At 38.7% G+C, this 27,852-nt stretch overlaps 1 protein-coding gene across 1 annotated transcript in view; it reads left to right on the forward strand.

Annotated features, from left to right (window-relative positions):
* LOC103076114 (doublecortin domain-containing protein 5-like) overlaps positions 1 to 27,852 on the forward strand; it is a 250,403-nt gene that overhangs the window by 214,538 nt on the left and 8,013 nt on the right. Inside the window, exons 20-26 of the mRNA XM_007460935.1 lie at positions 2,751 to 2,936; positions 4,347 to 4,550; positions 5,731 to 5,923; positions 9,023 to 9,175; positions 9,897 to 9,998; positions 20,187 to 20,323; positions 21,607 to 21,786. Of these exons, the coding sequence (XP_007460997.1) occupies positions 2,751 to 2,936; positions 4,347 to 4,550; positions 5,731 to 5,923; positions 9,023 to 9,175; positions 9,897 to 9,998; positions 20,187 to 20,323; positions 21,607 to 21,786 (1,155 nt within the window). The remainder of the gene's footprint in view (positions 1 to 2,750; positions 2,937 to 4,346; positions 4,551 to 5,730; positions 5,924 to 9,022; positions 9,176 to 9,896; positions 9,999 to 20,186; positions 20,324 to 21,606; positions 21,787 to 27,852) is intronic.

A 27,852-nucleotide genomic window follows, 5' to 3' on the forward strand; every position in this document is an offset into this window, starting at 1 on the left:
TTTTTTTTTTTTTTTTGTGGTACGCGGGCCTCTCACTGTTGTGGCCTCTCCCATTGTGGAGCACGGGCTCCGGACGCGCAGGCTCAGAGGCCATGGCGCGCAGGCCTAGCCACTCCACGGCATGTGGGGTCTTCCCAGACCGGGTCACGAACCCGTGTCCCCTGCATTGGCAGGTGGACTCTCAACCACTGCGCCACCAAGGAAGCCCTCAATAGGCTTCTTTAGTGTAATAAGAAATGTCATTGGCACACGATTCATCATGAAGTCCATGTTCTTCTGTGCAAATTATTCTGTATGTAGTATTCATTCAGTTCCATCTGAGAGGAGATGTTTTAATTTTCTGTCTCCCAATAATTTTTAGGAAAATGGAAATCAGATGTGCTTATAGAGAAATCCATAGTGGAACTTAAGAATTACATCTTCAAAAGTATCATCTAAATGTTGGCTTTGAATTGAGGTAGCTTTAAGTGTTTAAATGGAATAGTTGAAGAAATATGACAAAGGCAAAAAAAACAAAAACTTGGAATCAGAAGTCACAGCTTTGTATTTCAGCTCTGCCACATACTACTTGGATATCCTTGGATTAAAAACTTCCCTCTCTTAGCTTTTGTTCTCTCTTCTGTGAATTGAAAATGATGATATTAACTCTGGCTGTACTTAACTTTTAGCCTTGTGAAGAACAAAGCAAATCAGAGAGTCTATATAAAAGTGCTTTGAAATAGTCATGCATATTCAAGAGTAGAGAGACTAGTTCAGTGAATTCTCATATACCTATCATCCAAATTCAACTATTATCAAGGTTTTACAATATTTACAAATCCTACACATGATACCATTTCACCTCAAACTTAAGCATGCACCTGTAAAATTTGACCATTTTCTTACATTACCATTATGCCATTATCACCTAATAAAATTAACAGTAATTTTTGGCCATCTACTACCCTGTTCATAATAAAATTTCCCAGGTTTCCTAAAAAATTCTTCTTATGGTTGGTTGGTTTGAGTCAGGATTCAAACAAGGTCCCTATGGGACACTGGTTGCAGAATCCATCCTATAGAATGCCTCTTGTTTGGATTTTTCTGTTTGCTTCCTATGGCATCCTTTAACCTGTTTCTCTGTCTCCCGTAATGCCTATAAAAGAAATTTAGCACTGGAGTTTAATTATATTTATGTTCAGCATTTTTTGGACAAGAATCTTCATAGGTTTTACTGTGTATTTCATATTTGTCACTTATGCAGGGATACAGTGTGGATTTTCCATGGGCTCAGGTGATTACAGCCTAATCTTACATCAAAAAACAATTCCAATGGCTTTTGATTTAGTGTTGCCTTTTTTGTGATCTTTGCCTAAATCAATAATTTCATTAGAAGTTTCAAAAGGGTCAATTTTAAAAAGTTCTATTACTTTCCCTGACATATATTAGCTGAACTTTTAATGTAAGGAAGAACTTTACCTCTTCAACTAGGTATTTGACTTCCCAGAAATATGGTTTGTAAAGGATGGTAGGATAAGTGCTTAAATTGTTCTACCTAAATTATCTATTGTAGTATAGCAAATCACCTGAAAATTTAGTGGCTTAAGCCAACAACCATTTTTATGCTCTGAGTCAACAATTTGGGCTAGGTTGAACTGGGCAGTTCTGCTGGTCTTGCCCCGGGTCACTAATGTGGCTGTAGTTATCTGGTGGCACATCAGTAGTTTGGTGGTGCTATGGTGTCTGAATGGTCAAATCACGTGTCTGGTGGGGGCCTTAGTTCTCCTCAAAGCTTCTTAAGTAGGCTAGCTCAAGTGAGCTCACATTATGGTCTCAGGCTTCCAAATGCAGCCAAAAAAGAACAAGCTGAAATGTGCAAGCACTTCTTATGCATCTGCTTGCATCACATTTGCTAATGCTACACTGGCCACAGCAAGTCACATGGCCTTGCCCAGATTCAAGGAAAGGAGGAAAGGATCAAGAAACTCTTATTTCTTGATTGGAGGAGCAGCAAAATGACATTTCAAAAGGGCATGCAAACAAGAATGGGATGGTTTTACTATGGCCATCTTTGCAAATAATCTGTCACAATTTCTAATAGCCAATTTCAGAGTTGTAAATTGGTGCCAGTTTACTTCTAATGGACTCCAGTAAGTAGTGGTTTGGTTTTTATTTGTTTGTTGGCTTTTTTGTTGCTTTTTTTTTTTTTTTTACTTATATTTTTAACATGATTATGAACTCACGGGACTTTACCTATTCAAACATATTTGAAGTGTTTTGGTTATAATTTTATTTTACTCCCAAATTGTCCCACTTTGGGCCAGTGGAATGTCCTTCATGTTGGCGCCTGTGTCTTTTTTGACATAATGCCTTTACTTTTGGATGGCTTCTTTTTTTCTGGGCATGCAAAAAATCCTTGCTTCTCTTGTATATTTCTTGCCCCAAATCTGGAATTGGCCATTCCTCCAAGAAACTCTGATTCTGGATACAAGTTATACTCACTGATGTTGAATTGTCATTGCCTCTAGGCTTTTTCAGTCAACAGCGTTTGGAAATATTTTGCTCTATAATATAATATAATAATTATAATATAATATTATTATATTATATTATATAATAATCAGAGAGCAAAATAATGCATTCATGTTGAGATTTCAAAGTTAGCATTTGGGGATCATAAAAGTGCTTTAGTTGTATGGTAAAGTATTCTACAAAAGTGCTGTCATAATTTAGATGCATCCAAATAAAAGCATCTTTACCTACATTTTCAGGGATACTATTATCTCTCACCCAGTGGAAAGAAAAAAACAATGCTCTGTTTGGCATGTGGGCAATCCATGAGAGCAGAGAAGAGACTGAAACAGTTGCTTCCAGGGCTGTCATTCCTCTGTGCCTCAGGCTCCGAGACCCAGAAGCCCTTCTCACAAGGACCTTTCAAGGTCATCGATGTGGCCAGAGTATGTAATGATCTGAGCTCTGCTAACACATGTGTGGCATGAGTTTGGAAACTTTGATACATTCATTACTTGCCTTGCACTCAAGTTCATCTCCACTCATCCAATTCATCTTTCGTTGATGCATCTTTACCATTCCACCTGCATTGATTTCCTTTTCCCCACTGTAACGTAAAATACATTATCTATTAATAGTTCGATATACTCTTTGAAGTTAATTGGGCTCTTCTGCGGCTTTAATCATCTCCTGACACCTTGTGCTACTCCCTGTGTTGCTTTTAGATGAGGAAGTAACTGCAAATCTTTACTTAGTGGAGTAGCTTTTTGCCTATATCCACAGGGTAAACTCCTTTTTTCCTAGTATTTTCAGGGCTAATTTGATCTGTTGTTGTTAATGAGTCTTCAGGTTGGGTGTCTGAATTCATGCATTCATGTCTAATACTATATTTTTTTTTAATAGCTCATGGAGAAAATTATCTCTGCTGCTTTCCTGTGATCTTAATTGAAAATGGCACCATTTAAAAAACCCTTTCCTTCAAGTTTAGAAGTGAGAAGAGCTAAGAGGAACTTACACAACTGTATAAAAAGGAGCAGTTCCTTAGGGGTGGGAACCTTCCACCTGGTGTGCTCTTCAGGGCTTGCCGGTCTTATTCCCAGGTCACTGTCCTCTCTCCCCTAAACCTGAGGCATATTGCAGAAGAGCAGGGTGGTAACATTGCAATAAACATCAACTGAAACAATAACTGAAGGAAAAGGGGAGTCAGTCCTCTGGGAAAGCCTGCAGGCATTTGGCTTTGCTTTGGTGACAGTAGGGTTGTGTTCAGGAGGTGGGGGCGAGCTGATCGGAAAGAATCCCCAGTGTTACAGCATCTTGGACACAACTTCTCCCTCAGGGCAGCTTCCTGAGTAGCAATGAAAAGGGAAAGGTGAAGTGTGGCGTTCACCACCCTCATTGTCATGTGGTTAAGGCTACACTCATTCCCCTCCTCATTCATCAATATCTGCCACCATAGGATGGCATCATCCTAAAGTTAAAGAGTAAGAGAATATCTTTACTACCAGCGTCCATTACTTCAACCCCAGGCTCTGTCTGGCCCTGGCATCCTTCTTCCCCATCTCCTGTCCAGGGGGAGGCAAAGTAGAAAACAGGAGAAGGCCAGAAACACAAGCCAGAGGCCCAACGCCACCTAGAGACTCAGTGACAGGGCTGGGAAGAGAACTGAGGAGTCCGAACCCAATGTCCTTCCCACTACAGCACCTAATACTTATAGCATATGAAGTGAGCATTTCAAAATTTAGATGCCATACCCATGTACACACACAAACCAAGAGGCTGAAGTATAACAAAATAATAAAACTAAAAGAAAAAAAAGTTTGAGTTGATCTATGTTGTTCTTTTAAAAAAAAAATCAGGCTGATTTATCTTCTTCTGAGGCCGAAAACACTTTAAGTTATTATGAAGAACGTCTGTTATCTTTATGGATGAAGACCTGCACGCAAGGTGTATCTCATAGTGGCATGGCAGCTACTCACCGGAAGGCAGTGAAAATAATTGCGTACAAAAATGGAGATGGATATCGAAATGGGAAGTTAATTGTGGCTGGAACATTCCCCATGGTAAGTGGCTATCACTTAAATGTTTCTCGAATCATCAGAGGTAATGATAATGGTGATTTCTCTGACAAGAAAAAAAGCAGTGAGATTGAGTGACAAATATCCCTGGCCGGTTTTACCAAGTTAAGCTGCTGAGATCAAGATCTCTGTTTTCTTAAAGATGTTATTTTTGATTGTATTTCTTCAGATACAGACTTAGAAAAATGAGAAACAGAAAGCCTTTTTTGCCTTCCTTCCCCTTCTAGCTTCAAGTTGTATGTCAGCTCAGTATCCTAAGAGATGCCACCTCCTTTATCATCTGGAGAGTCGGAGCACTAATTTGTTGGTAGGGGGTTTCATTTCATTTTCAAATTGGAGAGGCAGGAGTTGTGCTAGGAGGGAACATGTGATTTCTGTCTTAGAGGCTGCTCCCCACAGCCATGGGAAGGGAGGAGGGTCCCCAGGGCCCAAACCCAGCCTTGTCCTTCCATTGCATGATGGTCGTCTTGTGTCTGTACATTCTGGCCAATACCTTTAACAACATATTTTACAGGCAATGTTAAATATGATATGGAATTACCCTGGAGACTTCCTTGCAAATACACACACATAATCGTTCACTCACCCCTCTGAGTACGAACAGATTTTTTATTAAGATATTGTTGTTCAATGGACTAAGCAAAGGACAAAAGTTAGCAACTCCAGAATTCACTCTGGGACCCTGGCTTTTGTGGTCTTAGGCAAAAATATTAACCTTTCAGCCTGATTTCCCATCTGCCAAATGGAAGTAATAATGTGTCAGTTCTTGGTTTGAAAGTCAAGTACTCATTTATTTTAAAGCAGTTCATCTGAAGTGTTAGAATAATTTTATTCATTCTTAAGCACACAGTTGAAAGTGGATTTCTAGGTTTACACTTCTTAGGAAATAAATACTCTGATGATAAAATATATTAACATACAATAGCTGCTGTGTTAAATTTTTGGAGCTAAGAATTTTCACAGCTGGATTGGACTAATTTGTGAGATTATGTAGGACAATCCAATATCAAAAATCATCTCTAATCAAAGATCAAGTTGGTAGCTATTGCTTTCTATTTTCTCAAATTAAAGGATTTTCTCAGAGTTCTAAATTAACACGCTCATCATGATTATTCTCAGTTCTACCACTATTTCTTCTCAGTTCCTTATAGTCTGTGTTTTTTAGCTGCTTGCAGAATGCACGGAACAACTTGGTCTTGCCAGAGCAGCCTCCAAACTGTATACCAAAGATGGAACCACAATCCTTTCCTTGTGGGATTTGGTTTTATGGGCTCTTGATAAATCTTTTATCCAGAGAGACTCTGAGGGACAAAAGGAAGAGGCAGCCCCTGTTGGAACAAAAGAGACACCTGTTAAAAGTATGGAAGGTTGGTTACATTCTATAGGATTTAGCTGATTCTGCTTATGTTTGATCATATGAAAGTTAAATGTAATTCTTTCATTCAGTCACCCCTTCGAGAGTTAAAAAAAAATCACAGGAAGCTACTCATATGAAATTCTCATAATGTTTTTACCTTGCAGAATAATAAGAAAAAAAAATTTTTAATGTAAATTTGATTTCAGCCCCAAAACAATAAATAAATTGCCTAGAATTTATAAAACATGTTTGACAGTTTAGCTACTTTATGCAACATGAGCAGGTTCTGTTCTTAAATTCAGAGCCAAAACCAACTGGAGACCGCTTAAGAAAGTGGGACTAGATCAATGCAAATCTCTTCCTACTATTAGAAGAGAAGGTGTCCTTTCTACACCTCCTGTCCTCCAACTCCCCTCCCCCGTGTCCACTGCTCCTATGAACTCCCAGAAGCTACAGCAAATGCACCCCTATCACAGCTCCTAGCACATTGTGTTATAATTATCTGTCTACATCTTTGTGCGTTTCATTAGACTAGGTACAACTTGAGGGCAGGGCCTGTGCCCCCAACAACAATTTGGTAAATGAAAAAGAGTCTTGCTAGCAGTGATTCGGCGGTTGTCTCAGGTTTCCATTGTTGTGTTGAGAGGCATGGTTTAGAGGTTAAGAATGTGGATTTTGGAGCTGAAAATACCAGGGTTCAGCTCCTACCTGTCACTTGTTAGATGAGTGATCGTGGGTACTCTCTGTACCTCAGTTCCCTCATTTGTAAAATGAGGACACTAACAGTCACATGAATATATACTAGTTCAGTCTTCATAAATATGAATGTGTATTCATAAGAATATATATGAATATGAATATATGTGCATATGAATATATATCACTTAGATTAATGCCTGGTTGATACTTAGCAATTTAATAATATTCGTTGTCATTATTGTGTGTAGGATTAAGTAGGAAAAACCCACTCCTTCCTATGTGTCTCTCCTTCATTCTCATACTAGTATCCCATTCACAATGCTTCTGACACCAGACCTGTGGGTTTTTTTCCCACACCAACTCCCACACCATCTAGCTGGATGTCCTACAATTTAACTCAATTCTGACACTACCTACCTGGAGATAAGGTCATATCCCACAGGTTAAGGGCCCAGTCTCACAACACTGCTTCCCACTTACCCCATTTCAGAGGTCCAGACCTGTGCTTCTGACTGAGTGGCTATAGATTGGCTCCCTCCTCAGGTTCAATTAATTTTCTAGAGCAGCTCACAGAACTCAAGAAAACTGTTTAGTTACTGATTACCCATTTATTATAAAAGGATATGGTAAAGGATACAGATGAAAATCCAGATGAAAGAGAAGCATAGGGTAAGGTACGTGGGAAAGGGCATGAAGATTCCGTGTTTTCTCTGACACTCCACTCTCCCAGCATCTCCATGTGTTCACCAAACCAGCTTTCTGAACCTTGTACTTTTGGGATTTTTATGGAGACTTCATCATGTAGGCGTGATTGATCATCAACTCCATTTCTAGTCCCTCTCTGGAGAATGGGGAGTAGGGTTGAAAATTCCAAGTTTCTAATCATGGCTTGGACTTTCTGGTGACCAGCCCCCAACCAGGAGCCCATCAAGATTCATCTCACTAGAACAAAAGACACTGCTAGCACCCAGGAAATTCCAAAGAATTTAGGAGCTCTGTGTCAGGAACTGGGGGCAGAGACCAATATTTTTTTCTATTATTTTATAATGATATTATTTGTTTGGTTTTCTAATGAGTTTTAAAAAATAATTATGTGAATATTTAATGCCTAGCTGATCACTAAAGCATATAGTTCTGCCTTTATTTGGCATGTGGAATATCTGATCTCCAGGTTCTGGAAGATTTAAAATTTCAAACATTCTTCTTTCAAATTCTTATTTAAAACCTGCTTGGAGGTAATGTTATTCATGCAGGTCTACCAAGAGGGTATGGCCGTCCCTTCCCCTCATATTCTAAAGGTTATCCTTGAGTCAGGCAGGGGCATTAGCTGGCTGTCCCCTTTACTGAATCATGACTTGGAGTTATGACATCGGTTTGCATTGAGGAAATTAAAAGAAACAGGCATCAATCTAAAACTCAGTGTCATGCTTACTATAAAGGCGGTGGTTAAAGGCACTGGCTCTGGAAGCAGATGGCCTTGATTCTAATTCTGGCTCTGCCCCCACCTGGCTATGTGACTAAATCTCAGTTACTGTACAAAAGAGGAGTGGACCTACCTCAGAGTATCACTTTGAGAATTATATGCGATAATGTATATAGAGGTCTTAGTAAAATGCCCAGCACATAGTAAGTTCTCAATATGTATTAATTATATAGTAGGATACTGTTTGCTGTATCACAAATAACCCCTTTATGAAGACCCTGAAATAAATTTCTCTAAGATCTCAGGACCAGGAAAGTTGTATCTTGAGGAAATTATCTCTCTCTGTCAGCCATGTGTATCTTGAAATGGTGTTTTCCTCTTTGCTTTAGCCACAAGGATTCTCAGCGCTCAAATAGTGCTTTATCTCCAGCAAATAAAAACAGTGTGGTATTCATGTCTAGTATCATAATGATGATAAATATATTATCTAGCATTTTTTGGATGCTTGCACAATTAACTAGACCAAATATTATTCTAAACACTTTCCTTTTTATAATCATCCCAACAGCAGAATGAGATAGATACTATTAATCATTTAATTGATGAGTTCTCTGAAGCACCCGATCTCTGGCTTTGGTCTATTCCTATACTCCTTTCTCCCCTTCCTTGCTTTTCTTTCTCTTTATTTTATCCCTTTTCAGAGTAGATATTTTGGTAAGCTACCTCATATTTTTTTCATAACTAGATAAAGTATAAGAAAGGAATTAAAATATATATTTACAATAAGATTTGTTTAAATTATTTAGTTGCATATGAAGTTTCTGATCAAATTTATGTATTTGCATCTGGTTTTGGCATTAACCTGTTTAAATCAAGTCATTAATGAAGAATAAAATATTTTGAATAAACAAGTGAATTCAGCAAGCAAATTTATTCATTATTCATTGAACAATAGTATATGTGTCATTTGTTTCCCAGGAACCGCAAGAATGAAAGTGAAAACCAAATTATTTCCAAAGTCTGTGACATCTGATAGTTTGGATGATATAGATAAGTCTTTGCTCACCCTCATCCTCAGAAATCCTATTGCCATCTGGGTATCTTGCGGTGAACCATTTCTAAGTCCGAATGGTAAGTGTTTTGTTTTTGCTTTCTTTCAAGCAAGTGCATAAAGAGAGAGAGAAATAAATGTTTTGTCACCATAAGAAAATCAGTTAAATGTGTATAATGTCAACATAATAACATCACATTTATGCAAAGAACGGGAGGTTCATCAATTAACATGTGCACAAGGATAGCTATACTCCTATATTTGCACAATTGCCTGTTTTTTTCTTACTGGCATGGAGTATTCTGCATGGAAAGTGTCTAATTTCATTGATAAAGAAATCCTTGGTCTATAAGACTGAGAATAACGGTATACATTAGAAAATAACAAATGAGTTTAATTCACACTGAAGACGACCTGTCTGCACATTTTCATTTTTAAGAATTGCACCCTTTAGGCAGTAGGTGGATGTTTAAAAAAATGAATGGTTCCAAGGAAGGCTTTCATCACCTCCAAATAGTTTGTGGAAATAGAAAATGAAATATGGCTATTACATATGGTAAATCTATATAATAAAACAGCACTGTTCTTCTTTTTTCCCCCTCCATTCCATAAAGAAATGCCTTAAGCCCTGTCATCTTTCAAATGAAGTTTCTTTTAATGACCCTTACCTTTTAATTACTTGTTTCTAATTGAATCTGTTTCTTGGAGCAGAAAGTTCTTTATAAATTATTGGCTTGCATGATAAATTACTGTTGATAAGAAGAATGCAAGATAAAATATCATGTAGTTTTTTAATTCTAGCCTTGAAGAAAGCAGAAAAAATAAAAAAACAGAACTGGCTAAAAAAGGACAAAATTTTGGCTGATCTAGACACTATGAAACACAAACTGAGACAGTTAAAAGGTCAGTATGAACTAAACCAAGTATCACCATGTTTAATTCTAAACCTTTGCTTCCTAACCTTAATTTGCTGGTAGTTTTTTTTTGACCATTAGATACCAGATGTTTAATTGAATATTATATATTGTGTTACAAAAGTCACTTGAGCAAGTCTAAAACCTATTAATATATCTTTTCAGTACTGATTTTATATTTGTAAATTTTATATTAAAATGAATATCACATGATTTATATATACATTTTTAAAATTTGGAGGATGTGTGGATCATATAACCACCCTATTGGTTTTGAAACAATTCCTGACCTGACATTTTATGGACTTTGGAATTAGTCATTAAACAAAACTTTCTGTTATTTCTTAGGTATTGCTTGGGAAGAAGTTTTGTCAAATAATCTGAGGGAGGAAGTACTAAATTCTTCAAAGATTAGTGTCTTTATCACAGAAGGGAGGGTATCTTGTTATGCGGCATGAGATATGTTATTCATAGACAAAGTGATTGATTGACAATATTTGTCCTCTTCTTCCATTCTCTTTGTCACAGAATCTTAAGTTCCTGATCTTATATTATTCCCAGCACTTCAGACACCAAATGATTCTTTGGGGAATAAGTATGCTATGGACTTTAGTCTGGGAAGGAATACATTTCAGGCTCTGTAACTGCCATAGCAGGATTTCAGGTCCTGAGTATCTGTACCGTCTGGTGTCAGAAACATGTGAATCTTACTTCAATAAATAAGACAATTAGTCCTAAGTGCACTAGACAGCACTCTGGGTTGAAATGGCTATTTTTCAGTTTTTACCAAAAGAATTATTGGGTCTAACTGAAAAGCATCTATTACTATTGCTAACCTCTACTACTCCAACTACTTGACACTTGCACTTGAATGTCCCATAGGCATGTCCAAAACTGAAGTTAACACGTCACCATATAGTAACCATACCACCATTTCATTTCATATCTTACCACACCAATGCCTCCTTCATTTCTTCTGTGGGCATTACCACAACCAGGTGTTCCATCTCAAGGAGCTGGGAGTCATCCTTGGCATCTCCCACTCTCGCTATCTCTAAGCAAATGTCAGTAAGTCTTGTTGCTTTGAATCTGTTTTTTCAAATGAATTCTAAGGATCTTGATTCCTACTGTCATTATCCAAGTTCAAGCTATCGTCATCTCTTCTTTGGGCTACTGGGTCAGCTTTCTGTTCAGTTCCCTCTGCCTCAAACTTTTCTCTCTCCTGTTCTCTTGGATTGCTTCTCATTATTTACTTTTCAGCTTACTCGTTATTTCTCCTAAAAGTCTTCCCTAACATTCTAAGTCAGGAATAGTGTGGTTTATCATACCCTTAACTTCCCCTGATAGCCCTTACCACTTTATTATACATACCTGATCATATGCCTGTCTCTCCTATGTTACATTATAAATTCTATACCCTTCTAATTTGTTCTCTGAATAGTTGTAGAATTATTTAATTAAAGAATAAATGGAATTTCAACTATCCACTCCAATGAGCTTTCTAAGCTCTATTTCTTTATCAAATTAAATCAATAGAAAGTAACATATTAAAAATAGCACCCGGCAGAGCTGCTTTTATTGAATTCTGATTTTATATCATGTCTTTAGCTTTTATTATGATTAAGTATTAAAAAGGTATTTAAAGTTCAGTTGGCATCATCCACAATATCACTGTAGAAAACAGTCTTTTTAGTCAGATGGTGTCCATTATGGGGAAATCCATTAATGCAGTTTCTCTTAAAATTTAGTACTAAGATAAATCTTGTCTCTACTGCTAAACTATTATGTTTTCTGCTATTAAATGTAAATTCATTGCTAACTTATAAAATACCTACTGTGAGGATGGTCTTTTCTACTTGCTGGGATTAGGAGGAGAAATAATAGCAAGTTTAAATTCAGTAAACTGCAGTCCCTGTTGGATTGTAAGCTTCTGTTTTTTTCCTTTTTTAAAAAAATTCAATCATTTTATCATTTTTTTAACATCTTTATTGGAGTATAATTGCTTTACAATGGTGTGTTAGTTTCTGCTGTATAACAGAGTGAATCAGCTACACGTATATATGTATCCCCATATCCCCTCCCTCTTGTGTCTCCCTCCCACCCTCCCTATCCCACCCCTCTAGGTGGTCACAAAGCACTGAGCTGATCTCCCTGTGCTATGCAGCTGCTTCCCACTAGCTATCTATTTTATGTTTGGTAATGTGTATATGTCCATGCCACTCTCTCACTTCGTCCCAGCTTACCCTTCCCACTCCCCGTGTCCTCAAGTCCATTCTCTACGTCTGCGTCTTTATTCCTGTCCTGCCCCTAAGTTCTTCAGAACCTTTTTTTTTAGATTCCATATATATCTGTTAGCATACGGTATTTGTTTTTCTCTTTCTGACTTACTTCACTCTGTATGACAGACTCTGCGTCCATCCACCTCACTACAAATAACTCGTTTTCGTTTCTTTTTATGGCTGGGTAATATTCCATTGTATATACGTGCCACATCTTCTTTATCCATTCATCTGTCCATGGACACTTAGGTTGCTTCCATGTCCTGGCTATTTTAAATAGTGCTGCAATGAACATTGTAGTACATGACTCTTTTTGAATTATGGTTTTCTCAGGGTATATGCCCAGTAGTGGGATTGCTGGGTTGTATGGTAGTTCTATTTTTAGTTTTTTAAGGAAGCTCCATCCTGTTCTCCATAGTGGCTGTATCAATTTACATTCCCACCAACAGTGCAAGAGGGTTCCCTTTTCTCCACACCCTCTCCAGCCTTTATTATTTGTAGATTTCTGATGATGGCCATTCTGACCAGTGTTAGGTGATACCTCATGGTAGTTTTGATTTGCATTTCTCTAATGATTAGTGATATTGAGCATCGTTTCATGTGTTTGTTGGCAATCTGTATATCTTCTTTGGAGAAATGTCTATTTAGGTCTTCTGCCCATGTTTGTATTGGGTTGTTTGTTTTTTTGATATTGATCTGCATGAGCTGCTTGTAAATTTTGCAGATTAATCCTTTGTCAGTTACTTCATTTGAAAATATTTTCTCCCATTCTGAGGGTTGTTTTTTGGTCTTGTTTATGGTTTCCTTTGCTGTGTAAAAGCTTTTAAGTTTCATTAGGTCCCATTTGTTTATTTTTGTTTTTATTTCCATTTCTTTAGGACGTGGGTCAAAAAGGATCTTGCTGTGATTTATGTCATAGAGTGATCTTCCTATGTTTTCCTCTAAGAGTTTTATAGTGTCTGGTCTTACATTTAGGTCTTTAATCCATTTTGAGTTTATTTTTGTGTATGGTGTTAGGGAGTTTTCTAATTTCATTCTTTTACATTTAGCTGTCCAGTTTTCCCAGCACCACTTATTGAGAGGCTGTCTTTTCTCCATTGTGTATTCTTGCCTCCTTTATCAAAGATAAGGTGACCATATGTGTGTGGGTTTATCTCTGGGCTTTCTATCCTGTTCCATTGATATATATATTTCTGGTTTTGTGCCAGTACCATACTCTCTTGATTACTGTAGCTTTGTAGTATAGTCTGAACTCAGGGAGCCTGATTCCTCCAGCTCCATTTTTCCCCCTCAAGATTGCTTTGGCTATTCGGGATCTTTTGTGTCTCCCAACAAATTTTAAGATTTTTTGTTCTAGTTTGTGAAAAATGCCATTGGTAATTTGATAAGGGTTGTATTGAATCTGTAGACTACTTTGAGTAGTATAGTCATTTTCACAATGTTGATTCTTCCAATCCAAGAACATGGTATATCTCTCCATCTGTTGGTATCATCTTTAATTTCTTTCATCAGTGACTTATAGTTTTCTGCATACAGGCCTTTTGTCTCCTTAGGTAGGTTTATTCCTAGGTATTTTATTCTTTTTGTTGCAATGCTAAATGGGAGTGTTTCCTTAATTTCTCTTTCAGAGTTTTCATCATTAGTGTATAGGAATGCAAGAGATTTCTGTGCATTACTTTTGTATCCTGCTACTTTATCAAATTCATTGATTATCTCTAGTAGTTTTCTGGTAGCATCTTTAGGATTCTCTATGTATAGTCGTGTGTTCTGCAAACACTGACACTTTTACTTCTTCTTTTCCAATTTGGATTCCTTTTATTTCTTTTTCTTCTCTGCTTGGTATCGCTAAAACATACAAAACTATGTTAAATAGTAGTGGTAAGAGTGGGCAACCTTGTCTTGTTCCTGATCTTGTTCCAGTGGAAATGGTTTCAGTTTTTCACCATTGAGAATGATGTTTGCTGTGGGTTTGTCATATATAGCCTTTATTATGTTGAGGTTAAGTTCCCTCTATGTCTGCTTTCTGGAGGGTTTTTATCATAAATGGGTGTTGAATTTTGTCAAAAGCTTTTTCTGCATCTATTGACATTATCATATGTTTTTTATCATTCAATTTGTTAATATGCTGTATCACATTGATTGATTTGAATATACTGAAGAAGCCTTGCATTCCTGGGGTAAACTCCACTTGATCATGGTATATGATCCTTTTCATGTGCTCTTGGATTCTGTTTGATAGTATTTTGTTGAGAATTTTTGCATCTATGTTCATCAGTGATATTGGCCTGTAGTTTTCTTTTTTTTGTGACATCTTTGTCTGATTTTGCTGTCAGGGTGATGGTGGCCTCATAGAATCAGTTTGGGAGTGTTCCTCCCTCTGCTATATTTTGGAAGAGTTTGAGAAGGATAGGTGTTAGTTCTTTTGTAAGTGGTTGATAGAATTTGCCTGTGAATCCATCTGGTCCTGGGCTTTTGTTTGTTGGAAGACTTTTATTCACACTTTCAATTTCAGTGCTTGTGATTGGTCTGTTTATATTTTCTATTTCTTCCTGGTTCAGGCTTGGAAGGTTGTGCTCTTCTAAGAATTTTTCCATTTCTTCTAGCTTGTCCATTTTATTGGCATATAGTTGCTTGTAGTACTCTCTCATGTTCCTTTGTATTTCTGCAGTGTCAGTTGTTACTTCTCCTTTTTCATTTCTAATTCTGTTGATTTGAGTCTTTTTCCTTTTTTTCTTGATGAGTCTGACTAATGGTTTATCAATTTTGTTTATCTTCTCAAAGAACCAGCTTTTAGTTTTATTGATCTTTACTATTGTTTCTTTCATTTCTTTTTCATTTATTTCTGATCTGATATTTATGAGTTTTCCTTCTGCTAACTTTTGGGGTTTTTTGTTCTTCTTCTCTGACTGCTTTAGGTGTAAGGTTAGGTTGTTTATTTGAGTTTTTCTTGTTTCTTGAGGTAGGATTGTATTGCTATAAACTTCCCTCTTAGAACTGCTTTTGCTGCATCCCATAGGTTTTGGGTCATTGTGGTTTCATTGTCATTTGTTTCTAAATATTTTTTGACTTCCTCTTTGATTTCATCAGTGATCTCATGGTTATTTAGTAGTGTATTGTTTGGCCTCCATGTGTTTGTAATTTTTACAGTTTTTTTTTCCTGTAATTGATATCTAGTCTCATAGTGTTGTGTTGTGAAAGGATACTTGATATGATTTCAATTTTCTTAACTTTACCAAGGCTTGATTTGTTAACCAAGATATGATCTATCCTGGAGAATGTTCTATGAGCAGTTGAGAAGAAAGTGTATTCTGTTGTTTTGGATGGAATGTCCTATAAATATCAATTAAGTCCATCTTGTTTAATGTGTCATTTAAAGCCTGTGTTTCCTTATTCATTTTCATTTTGGATGATCTGTCCGTTGGTGAAAGTGGGGTGTTAAAGTCCCCTATTATTATTGTGTTACTGTCGATTTCCCCTTTTATGGCTGTTAGTATTTGCCTTATTTATTGAGGTGCTCCTACGTTGGGTGCATAAATATTTACAGTTGTTATATCTTCTTCTTGTATTGATCCCTTGATCATTATGTAGTGTCCTTCTTTGTCTCTTGTAATAGTCTTTATTTTAAAGTCTATTTTGTCTGATATGAGAATTGCTACTCCAGCTTTCTTCTGATTTCCATTTGCATGGAATACCTTTTTTCATCCCCACTTTCAGTCTGTATGTGTCCCTAGGTCTGAAATGGGTCTCTTATAGACAGCATATATATAGGTCTTGTTTTTGTATCCATTCAGCCAGTCTATGTCTTTTGGTTGGAACATTTAATCCATTTATATTTAAGGTAATTATCAGTATGTATGTTCCTATTACCATTTTCTTAATCATTTTGGGTTTGTTATTCTACGTCTTTTCCTTCTCTTGTGTTTCCTGTCTAGAGAAGTTCCTTTAGCATTTGTTGTAAAGCTGGTTTGGTGGTGCTGAGCTCTCTTAGCTTTTGCTTGTCTGTAAAGGTTTTAATTTCTCCGTTGAATCTGAATGAGATCCTTGCTGGGTAGAGTAATCTTGGTTGTAGGTTTTTCCCTTTCATCACTTTAAATATATCCTGCCACTCCCTTCTGGCTTGCAGAGTTTCTGCTAAAAGATCAGCTGTTAACTTTATGGGGATTCCCTTGTGTGTTATTTGTTGCTTTTCCCTCGCTGTTGTTAATATTTTTTCTTTGTATTTAATTTTTGATAATTTGATTAATATGTGTCTTGGGTGTTTCTCCTTGGCTTTATCCTGTATGGGACTCTCTGCACTTCCTGGACCTGACTGACACTTTCCTTTCCCATAGTAGGGAAGTTTTCAACTGTAATCTCTTCAAGTATTTTCTCAGTCCCTTTCTTTTTCTCTTCTTCTTCTGGGTCCCCTACAATTCAAATGTTGGTGCATTTAATGTTGTCCCAGAAGTCTCTGAGACTGTCCTTTCTTTTCACTCTTTTTTCTTTATTCTGCTCAGTGGTAGTTATTTCCACTATTTTATCTTCCAGGTCATTTATCCATTCTTCTGCCTCAGTTATTCTGCTGTTGATTCCTTCTAGAGAATTTTTAATTTCATTTATTGTGTTGTTCATCATTGTTTGTTTGCTCTTTAGTTCTTCTAGGTCCTTGTTAAACGTTTCTTGTATTTTCTCCATTCTGTTTCCAAGATTTTGGATCATCTTTACTATCATTACTCTGAACTGTTTTTCAGGTAGACTGCGTATTCCCTCTTCATTTCTTTGGTCTTGTGGGTTTTTACTTTGCTCTTTCATCTGCTGCATATTTCTCTGTCTTCTCATTTTGCTTAAGTTATGGTGTTTGGGGTCTCCTTTTCGCAGGCTGCAGGTTCATAGTTCCCATTGCTTTTGGTGTCTGCCCCCATGGCTAAGGTTGGTTCAGTGGGTGTGTAGGCTTCCTGGTGGAGGGGACTGTTGCCTGTGTTCTGGTGGATGAGGATGGATCTTGTCTTTCTGGTGGGCAGGACCACGTCCGGCAGTGTGTTTTGGGGTGTCTGTGAACTTACTATGATTTTAGGTAGCCTCTCTGCCAGTGGGTGGGGTTGTGTTCCCGTCTTGCTAGTTGTTTGCCATGGGGTGTCCATCACTGTAGCTTGCTGTCCATTGAGTGGAGCTGGGTCTTAGCATTGAGCTCTGGGAGAGCTCTCAGCAACTCATATTACGTTGGACCGGGAGGTCTCTGGTGATCTAATGTCCTGAACTCGGCTCTCCCACCTCAGAGGCTCAGGCCTGACACCCGGCCAGTGCACCAAGACCCTGTCATCCACATGGCTGGATGATGGGCAAGTCAGAAAGGAATCAGGTTTCTAGCCCTTGGATTGTGGCCCACTCAGGATTGGGGTTCCACAGGTCTGCCTGTGGATTGTGAACTTCTTGAGCATTGGATGAAAGAGGAGTTTTGGGAGGTATGAACAGTGACCAAATCAATTATATCGTATTATTATAAGGATTGGTAAATACAGCAAATTTTTATTGAGCATATACGGTGTACAAAGTACTATGGTAAGCTGATTTTACACTTCATTTGTAAGCATGATCATTGCTAATATTAATGAAATTGTAGTAATAACTTTGTGGGGTTTTTATGATTAAGTTACAAATGTCAAATATTTACTACATGCTTAGTACAGAATGAATATTCAGTAAACATTAGAACAGGCAGTCCATTTTCCCAGTTGGGATCTTAAAAACAGATAAACAAAACTGAGGGATGGCAGATCAGGCCAAAGTATCACCTTTGTTACATATAAAGGCAATGCTGGAACATTTTATTTAGTGTGAGAGCTAAATGGATCTGCTAACTGAAACCCCAAGTGAGGTGGACTAATCCTTTCAGGCACATATGGTGCTGAACCAGGATGGGCCCTCCCAATAGAGGAGAGGTATGAGGAGAGCTGTCCAGGTGAGATTTATAGTCTGAAAGAACAGCAAATACTCACGTTCTCTAGTTTTCCCCATTAATAGTTAGATATTATCTTCCCCCCTCCCCCACCAATCACATGTGAAATAAAATGGAATATATGGAAAATGTAATAAGAAAATAAAAAGTAATTTATTCAATACATTTTTGTTTCGTTTCTATTCGTTATTCTTACCTACATAAATGATAGTTTATTATGAAAATCTTTTGTGAAGATATTATGTCCCTTTATAAAAGTTAGAGTGCAAATGCTTTCATTTTCTTAAGACCATTAGGAACAAGTTGACAAAAACCAATAATGCATATGTTTTTTCCTCTTTCTTATATTCAAATCCTGGCTCTTAACAGTGTAAATGATAAACTATTGGAGAACTGTCTTTAGTTGAGCAAAATTTTAGTGTTCAAAATGCATTATAAATAAAATATTTATTGAGATGTTATCCACAAGAATTTATGCAGATAAATTAATAAATTAATGTTGTCTGTACATTATGAATAGAGTCAGCTGAAAACTATATTTGGCATAAATTTGTGTTATGTATTTTTCTGGTGCCACTGTGCTCTTCTCCAAAACATGTTGCCTAATGGCATTGTCACTGTAACTCATTGGCTGTTAATTCAATTTCTCCATAACCATAAATTGCATATGAATGCTTATTAGGTACCTAGAATTCTGATTTCCCTGAAAAGTCATTTCTGCCACCTATTTTTATTGCTGGGTCTATTTCCACAAACTTGAGCTATAAGAGCACAAATGCGTTATCCTCTACAAATACTGAGTTATTTTCAAAAGGTTTTGTTCATAGTCACGGTATGAAAACCTGCACATTATAAGTCTCCTGGCAACAAAATTAGGGCTTAACGTCATTTCAGTATTTCTATTATTTTATCCACCTAAGTGTTACTTTCTCAAAAAAGCCTTTTCTGACACTTCAGACTAGGTCAGCAACCTGTTTTACATGCTTTTGCACACCCTTTACTTCTATGGTGCAACACAGTTACAATCAGTTATTGGTGTAATCATTTCCTTGACATTTGCCTTCCTTACCAAAGTGTAAGCCTTTGAGGCAAGGACTTAGTCTCGAACATGTTTGTATTTGCACCATCCAGCACAATGCCTGACTCATACCTGGTGTTCAACATAGGTTTCTAGAAGGAACATCCAAGAGAAAGCATTATTTGTACTTAAGAAGTTTCGTGATCAGTCTGAGACTCAGTGCTCAGTATATCTTCAACCTAGAAAAAGAAAACAATTTAATAAGTGTGACCTTTAAACCTCTTTTATAATGATTTAAAGTGGTCTAGCTGAAAGAATGCATAAATTCAAATCACCACACTTATTAACGTATGCCTGTGATTCTTTAGAATACACCATTCCGATAAATATTTTCTCTTACCACAGCTTCTTAAGAGCCCAGAGGACACAGCAGAGGTGTCAGAAACTAATCGTGTTCGCAGAGTATTATTAGATAGGAAAAAAAAAGGGCCTCCTGTCTCTTGGGTTAATATTATTTTAGAAATACTTAATCCCCAGGCTGCTAAACTAATTGTGGGGGAAAGGCTTATTATTAGTGAAGAGAACAAAACATATGTTCCATGACTGGAAGAGATGATGGGCTATATAGGTCATGGATTCTATTTGACTAAATTACCGCTGAACCATATCGTGGATGAGAGGTTGGGGCCAGTGTGGAAGTCAGCGTGTTATCTTTCTTTTCCATCTGTACACTGAGTATGCATATCCTGGCTATTTAAAGCCTCAAGCTCCCTTATGAAGAGACATGTTAGATCTTATTACCTTAGGCATCTTTGCTTTTATGATATATTTAGTATTTTACCCTCTGCTCCCAAGTGAAATGATTTATGCATAGAAAGCCAAACCAATTTATTTGAAATCTGAAAGCCTATCATCAGAAACATTTCCAGAGACTTCTTTCCCCAGGGCGGCGGGTAGCAGCATGTCAGCCAGCCACCATGGTTCCCAACAAAAGCCCTGTGCAGCCGGTGGTAGTGGAAGGAGGCTGGACTAAGCAGACTCAAGAGGAAATTAAACTCATGGACCTTATAAGACGTACAGAGGTATGATCTTTAGGACTCCAGACATTAAAGACTCAGGCTCTTTTATAAGCTTTTAAAAGTACAGTATTGAATTTTTAAATTATGCTATTAATATATTCTCGGCATCTGGTCAGTAATGACCACGTAAGCATATGCCAAGCATTGAGTTGGCATTTGGAGAGTAACTGTCTAAGCCACAGCCAGCTCATATGAAAGTCTGTTTTGTTTGAATGGAGACCAGAAATTATGACCTTAGCAAAGAAGAGAAAAAGGCCCAGTGGATATGTACAAAGGTAATTATAATAAATGTAGTCAAGTTGAGCCTTATGGCTTCATTGCTCATCACTCCTAAGGGTATGTCTCAATATGTAAAAAGAGGAAGGAGCAAAATACTAATTTCAGTGGAGACATTCAGAAGTGAGGAATTCAAAAAGCAGTTTCAATCCAATTGATTAATCAGACAGGATTGCCAGACATAAAAAAGTTGAGAAGAGAAAGGTCAGCTGGTGAGAGAGGATTGGGGATAGAGAGACCTGGGAAAACTTTTTGCTTTGTGAAGTTTTTCATCAAAATGATGTGTTCTTATTTAATAGGGTTTCTCAAATCATGAAATGTGTTCAATCTAAATCTTAGGCGTGTGCCCAAGTCAAGGTTACTAGAAAAAAAAGAAATTGACATTGCTAGAAATATGACTTCTTGCCAAGCTAAGAAGGATAAATCACTGACCAGGGAATGAATGCCAAGCATTGAACTAGGACATGCTTGAAGTAGGATGAAAAGCTGCCTGGCAGGGATCTGGCAGAATATAAAGGTGGCTGCTGTATTTTAAAAGACAGAGAGTAAAGATTTAAACAATAGTCATGTACATTCCCTTAAGCATTTCTTGGTTAAAGGAAATGATGCTGTGATTCTAATCAAAAACTCATTTGTTAGATGCAGAGAAATCACTCAGTAGGAGAAACGCCATGCAAAAATCCAAAAACATATCTCTATTTATTTCTCCAAATTATAAATGAAAGTTAAGTGCTTTGCCAAAATAAGTGCCTTATTATTACTACTCTAATGATTATTATTGCTTACAGTGATGCATTGAAGCAAGGGGAATTTACAGAAGAGTCAGTGATAGGAGAGGGTAATGTAATTCCTAAATCTTTTTTCAGTATGATGTACAATTATATTTCTTTCAGCATATTCTACACACACATGCACACACACACACACACACACACACACAGAGACACACACGCATACACACTAACCAGACAATTCTCTAACCATGGCATTCTCTGGGCTTTTCTTAACAGGCACAGCTTTCTGAAGTCCAAGAACTGCAATCCAAGAGAAATTCTCCAACTGCACCTAAATGTATGTCATTCAAGAGGAGCAGCTTGTATAAGCAGCCCAATGCAAAACGAGCGTGGATTTACCTAAATGGAGGCAGACCTGAAGATGGCACTTATGCCCGGGGCAAAACTATTTCAGAGGTAAACCTAGTGTGAGAGGAGAGTGTTTTATAGGCTTGTTTTCAAATTCCAGCTCTGACATTTATAGATTGTTAGGTCAGGCAAATTATTTTACCTCTCTAAATCTCATTTTCCCATCTCTAAAATGGGAGTAATACTTTCCTCACAGGGTGGAGTCCAATGCTGTCTGACATAATGTGTGCATCAGAATATGACACTTGGTCAGCAGAGAACAATGACAATTAAACTCATTGCACCCAAGTTTAGAGTAAATCTAAACTTTAAGATAATTTAAAATAGTTTTCCTGTTCCATTTTAAACCTAGTTCACAGAAGAGTGATTATTCACTGGATATGTTCCCCGTGGGGAAAACAACAGTATTCACTAGAGGAAATCTATCATATTCTTGTCACCCAGATTCCTGGAACTGTGGCAAACTTTCCACTTTCCAGAATTAAAACATTGACTAAAGAAAAGATGAGTAGCAGTTCATTTATTGTTTGCAGTATCAATGATACAATTCTAAAAGTTGACATTTTGTCTTAGTCTCTAAATGAAAACTTTAGGTACCTAATAAATGGATTTGGGTAGAATTTTTAAAAGTCTTATTTGTTGCAGTGATATCTTATAATAGTTGTTTGGCTTTATTATTTGTGAAATGTTTTTATAATTTTTTCTGGGACAAGAGGAAGTCACATAAAGGTGAGATGTTGGTGGGAGATGGAGGGAAAGGCAAGACAGTGCAACAGGCAGGCCTGGAGGAGTTCATGGAGGCTGATGGGGGCACCTAGAGTGGCAGGGGCACCTCAGAGGAGTTGTGCCCCTGAAGGTTGGTGATTTCAAAGTGTGATGGAGACCACTTCTCTTTGACAAGGACTTTGAATAAGAACTGTGAAAGCAATTGCATCTCAGAAGTTGACAACCGATTTGCTGTATTTGAGAAAGAAGACAGAAAAATGCAGACAATAAATTCAAAACTAGGAATACAAGTAAAGGAACTTCATACACATGGGGAAGAAAAAGGAAAGTGATTTTTTAAAATGAGTGAAACGTTTTCAGGAGAGAACACCCTAGAACAGTTTCTATAACAAACCTGAAATGTTTCTTCCTTGCTGGTTTCTTTGAAAATCACAGAGTTTATATTGCAGATGTTAAGTCTTAAGATGCACATAACCATTGCAACTAGAACTGATACATTAGTGAGGGAATATGAAATGATTAATAAATAAAAAGTAGAGCAGGGACGAGGATTAAAGATAGCCTGTCAGACTCAGGATAGCAAAAACTTACCATAACTTTTACAAAAATTACATATACCTGGTGAAAGAATGACTTTTTGATTTATGTGACTCTCATGTAGCATATAAAAGGCATGCCATACATATTATTCCATGATCATATAATTTTTTATGAACTTTGTACATAAAGGGCACTGTGCTAGATGCTGTAAAGTATTATCCTAATTTATGTGTGTGAAAAGAGTTTGAAAACTTTATAGTGCAGTATAATTGACAGGTTAACCTGTAGCAATAGGAGGAATAAAATCACACATGATCTATGTTCTCATTAAATGCATACTTCCAACTGGCAAAACATTTGAAAATATATCAAGCTTTACTTAGGTTTATAGAGAAATGGGCACTCTCATGTCGATGGAAGTAAAACTTTTTGGAGGACCATGTGGCTATACAAATCATAAGAAAATGCACTTCTAGAACCTTATCCCAAGGATATTTTCATGAATTTATGCAAAGTTTGTTTGGTAAGAATAATTATCATGGGGCTATTTATAACATAGATAGATTAGAAATAAACACTTATCAATAGGGAGTTGGTTAAATGAATTATAGTGTATAGGTTGGAATATCATAATTAAAATCAACTTTAGAAAGAATGACAATAAAGATGTTCAAGATATACTAAATGAAAGAAGCATACTATAAAGCATGTAGAGTTAGATTCTATATACATACATGCACAAAACCTAAAAGAAAAAGACTGGAAGGATTTTATTTTTGGAAGTGTTTATCGGATGGTCTTACTACTGGTGGCCTAATAAAAGTGGTATTTCTTTACTATGTGTTTTTCTTTGTGTTCCATATTTGGTTATGATGAACACAGATTGTAAGAAAAATTTGCTAAGGGAGCTGACCTTCCTCTTAGAGAAATACTAACAGCATGTGATGAAGGTCAGGTCAGTAGTACATACAGGAAGTTCAGTAGTTCAGAGGAGGGAACACTGGGCCCACCTGGGGTGAAGGAGAAAGGCTACCCAGAGGACTCAACCAGGAGCTCTGATGGAACTTGAGAAATGGGTAAGATTCAACATTTAGGCAGAAAAAAGCATTAACAAGCATGAGGGGCATCACACACAGAGGTATGGGTGTTAGAATTCATAAACATACAAGTAGATGGTACCTGGACTGAGAATTAGGGAGAGATACAGACAACTGGAGAGACTGCTCAAAAGCATATAGGGTGGGCTTCCCTGGTGGCGCAGTGGTTGAGAGTCCGCCTGCTGATGCAGGGGACATGGGTTCATGCCCTGGTCCGGGAAGATCCCACATGCCACGGAGCGGCTGGGCCCGTGAGCCATGGCCACGGGGCCTGCGTGTCCAGAGCCTGTGCTCTGCAACGGGAGAGGCCACAGCGGTGAGAGGCCCGCGTACCGCAAAAAAAAAAAAAAAAGCATATAGGGTGGGCTTCCCTGGTGGCGCAGTGGTTGAGAGTCCGCCTGCCGATGCAGGGGACATGGGTTCATGCCCTGGTCCGGGAAGATCCCACATGCCACGGAGCGGCTGGGCCCGTGAGCCATGGCCACGGGGCCTGCGTGTCCAGAGCCTGTGCTCTGCAACGGGAGAGGCCACAGCGGTGAGAGGCCCGCGTACCGCAAAAAAAAAAAAAAAAGCATATAGGGTGGGCTTCCCTGGTGGCGCAGTGGTTGAGAGTCCGCCTGCCGATGCAGGGGACATGGGTTCATGCCCTGGTCCGGGAAGATCCCACATGCCACGGAGCGGCTGGGCCCGTGAGCCATGGCCACGGGGCCTGCGTGTCCAGAGCCTGTGCTCTGCAACGGGAGAGGCCACAGCGGTGAGAGGCCCGCGTACCGCAAAAAAAAAAAAAAAAGCATATAGGGTGGGCTTCCCTGGTGGCGCAGTGGTTGAGAGTCCGCCTGCCGATGCAGGGGACATGGGTTCATGCCCTGGTCCGGGAAGATCCCACATGCCACGGAGCGGCTGGGCCCGTGAGCCATGGCCACGGGGCCTGCGTGTCCAGAGCCTGTGCTCTGCAACGGGAGAGGCCACAGCGGTGAGAGGCCCGCGTACCGCAAAAAAAAAAAAAAAAGCATATAGGGTGGGCTTCCCTGGTGGCGCAGTGGTTGAGAGTCCGCCTGCCGATGCAGGGGACATGGGTTCATGCCCTGGTCCGGGAAGATCCCACATGCCACGGAGCGGCTGGGCCCGTGAGCCATGGCCACGGGGCCTGCGTGTCCAGAGCCTGTGCTCTGCAACGGGAGAGGCCACAGCGGTGAGAGGCCCGCGTACCGCAAAAAAAAAAAAAAAAGCATATAGGGTGGGCTTCCCTGGTGGCGCAGTGGTTGAGAGTCCGCCTGCCGATGCAGGGGACATGGGTTCATGCCCTGGTCCGGGAAGATCCCACATGCCACGGAGCGGCTGGGCCCGTGAGCCATGGCCACGGGGCCTGCGTGTCCAGAGCCTGTGCTCTGCAACGGGAGAGGCCACAGCGGTGAGAGGCCCGCGTACCGCAAAAAAAAAAAAAAAAAAAAGAAAAAAGCATATAGGGTGGACACCACATACTCTCTGTGTAGTCTACTTGGGCTGCTATAACAAAATACCACAGACTGGGTGGCTCAGACAACAGAAATTTATTGCTCACACTTCTGGAGGCTGGAAAGTCCAAGATCAAGATGCCAGCAGGGTTGGCTTCTGATACGGACTCTTTTTCTGGGTGGCAGATGGCTGACTTCTCACCACTGTGTCCTCTCAGAGTCTTTCCTCTGAGCACATGTGGAGAGAGAGCTCTAGTGCCTTTTCACCCTATGAGTTTGGGGAAGGACACAGTTCAGTCCATTACACTACCCCAGACTAAAGTGCATGAATGACTAGTTTGTCTCTGAATAAGGTCGTGGAATAGTAAAACCAATGTTTCGGGGAGACTAATGTGGCCTTAGTGTGTAGAAAGCTACTTAGGTAATGTCTAGAAAGTTTTCTGCATATTATTTCTTCTTTTCCTTTATTTAAAAAATGTTCTTGGGCTTCCCTGGTGGTGCAGTGGTTGAGAGTCCGCCTGCCGATGCAGGGGACACGGGTTCGTGCCCCGGTCCGGGAAGATCCCACATGCCACGGAGCGGCTGGGCCCGTGAGCCATGGCCGCTGAGCCTGAGCGTCCGGAGCCTGTGCTCCGCAACGGGAGAGGCCACAATAGTGAGAGGCCCGCGTACCGCAAAACAAACAAACAAACAAACAAAATGTTCTTTCTAATCTCTTTCTTTCCCTTTTCCGTTTTGATTTTGATTCTAGGGATCTGAATGAGATTCTTTGTCGTCAGTTAGAAATGTATCCTTTCAGGCTCTCAGGCTGTAAAGAAAAGTTCAGAAGAATGGACTGTGTGTGTGAAACAAATAACAGGAAGAGTAGGGTTCAGATTTTACTAGGGGAATCTGGCTAACAACACCAGTTCCAGAGAAGCTCAGAGTTTCAATGGTTGGTACTTTTACCAGAAGAATGAGGAACAGAACGCATTTCAAGGTGCTTCACTCTACTTTCTGTAATGAAACCCCCAGATGGTATTTGAATCCCATCTAATGCAGGCTTTCCCTCAACTTCGTTCACTGCTGTGGCTATTCTGGATGACTGAAGCACACTCTTCCTACCCAGTCTTTGAACATGGCCAGAGCAAACTCTCATCTCCAAGTGGTGTAGGCTCATCTTTCATCAGTGCACCAAGGTGACGCCCTCTCTAGGGTTAGTGGCTCTTTCTTCAGGGCCATCATCTTTCTCTGATTTATGACTATCAGGGCCCCTCCTTCTATGGTCCTAAAGCATCTGTCTCCTCCCATCCCAGCAACCTCTCTCTGATTCTACAGAATCTCAAAAGCAATGTGTTCTCTCACAGCCAAGCACAGTTCTGAATGCATGAGTGGAAGCTGAAAGAATGAGAAACAGATTTTTTTGATTTGGAGAGGCAAGTACCTCATGTCCTCAGGGAATATGAAATAGTTCTGTGATGCCCACGTGCGCCACCCTGAGAGGACCTGGCCTCTGAAAACTCACAAAAGAGATTGTGGGTGAAGAATTATGTATAGAACGTTGTTCTTTTATTATGAGCTTTTGTTATTGCAAAAATTACAAACATTTAATTTATATTACCCACTTTAAAGAAGGTACTTGAGTAAATTTAGATATATTTGAAAAACTGAGAATTAAGAATGTCATTAAAGGTCATAAGCTAACTAGATATTTTAGAACCTAATTGTACTGAAAATGCCTTTTGTTTTCAAATTTACTTTTAAAAGATTTTTGTAAACTCATTAACTGAGTCTCATGTAAGTAGATCTTTGTGAACACGGAGTGAAATAGCTACAGATTTAATTCATATTTTGTATTTGGTATATGTCATTATTAAATTATATTTATTTTTCTGATTATAAACAGAAACAATCTCTATAGATGAGTGACATTTTAGTGGTAAAGTAGGGGAAAGTATAAGAATTATCCTTATGTAGGATCTTTTCAAGCTACAGGAATTTCTCCTAGAGACATATCCACACAATTCTAGGACAGCTCCCCACTTCTCCCAGTCCAGATAGAAACTCAGTTATCATACTCTCTGGCTGCCTTGGAGCAGAAAAATATATAACTGCTATGGGCTGAATTGTGTGTCTCCACCTCCCACCCCCCAAATTCTTATGTTAAAGCCCTAACCCCCAATATGATTGTATTTGGGGATAGAGCTTTTAGGGGGCAATTAAGGTTAAATGACCTTAAGGGTGTGGCCCTAACCTGATAAAATTTGTGGGTTTATAAGAAGAGAAAAAGAGTGATCTCTCTTCTCCCATCATATGAG

This window comes from Lipotes vexillifer, unplaced genomic scaffold (assembly GCF_000442215.2).
Source record: "Lipotes vexillifer unplaced genomic scaffold, Lipotes_vexillifer_v1.1 scaffold627, whole genome shotgun sequence".
Classification (NCBI taxonomy): Eukaryota; Metazoa; Chordata; class Mammalia; order Artiodactyla; family Lipotidae; genus Lipotes; species Lipotes vexillifer.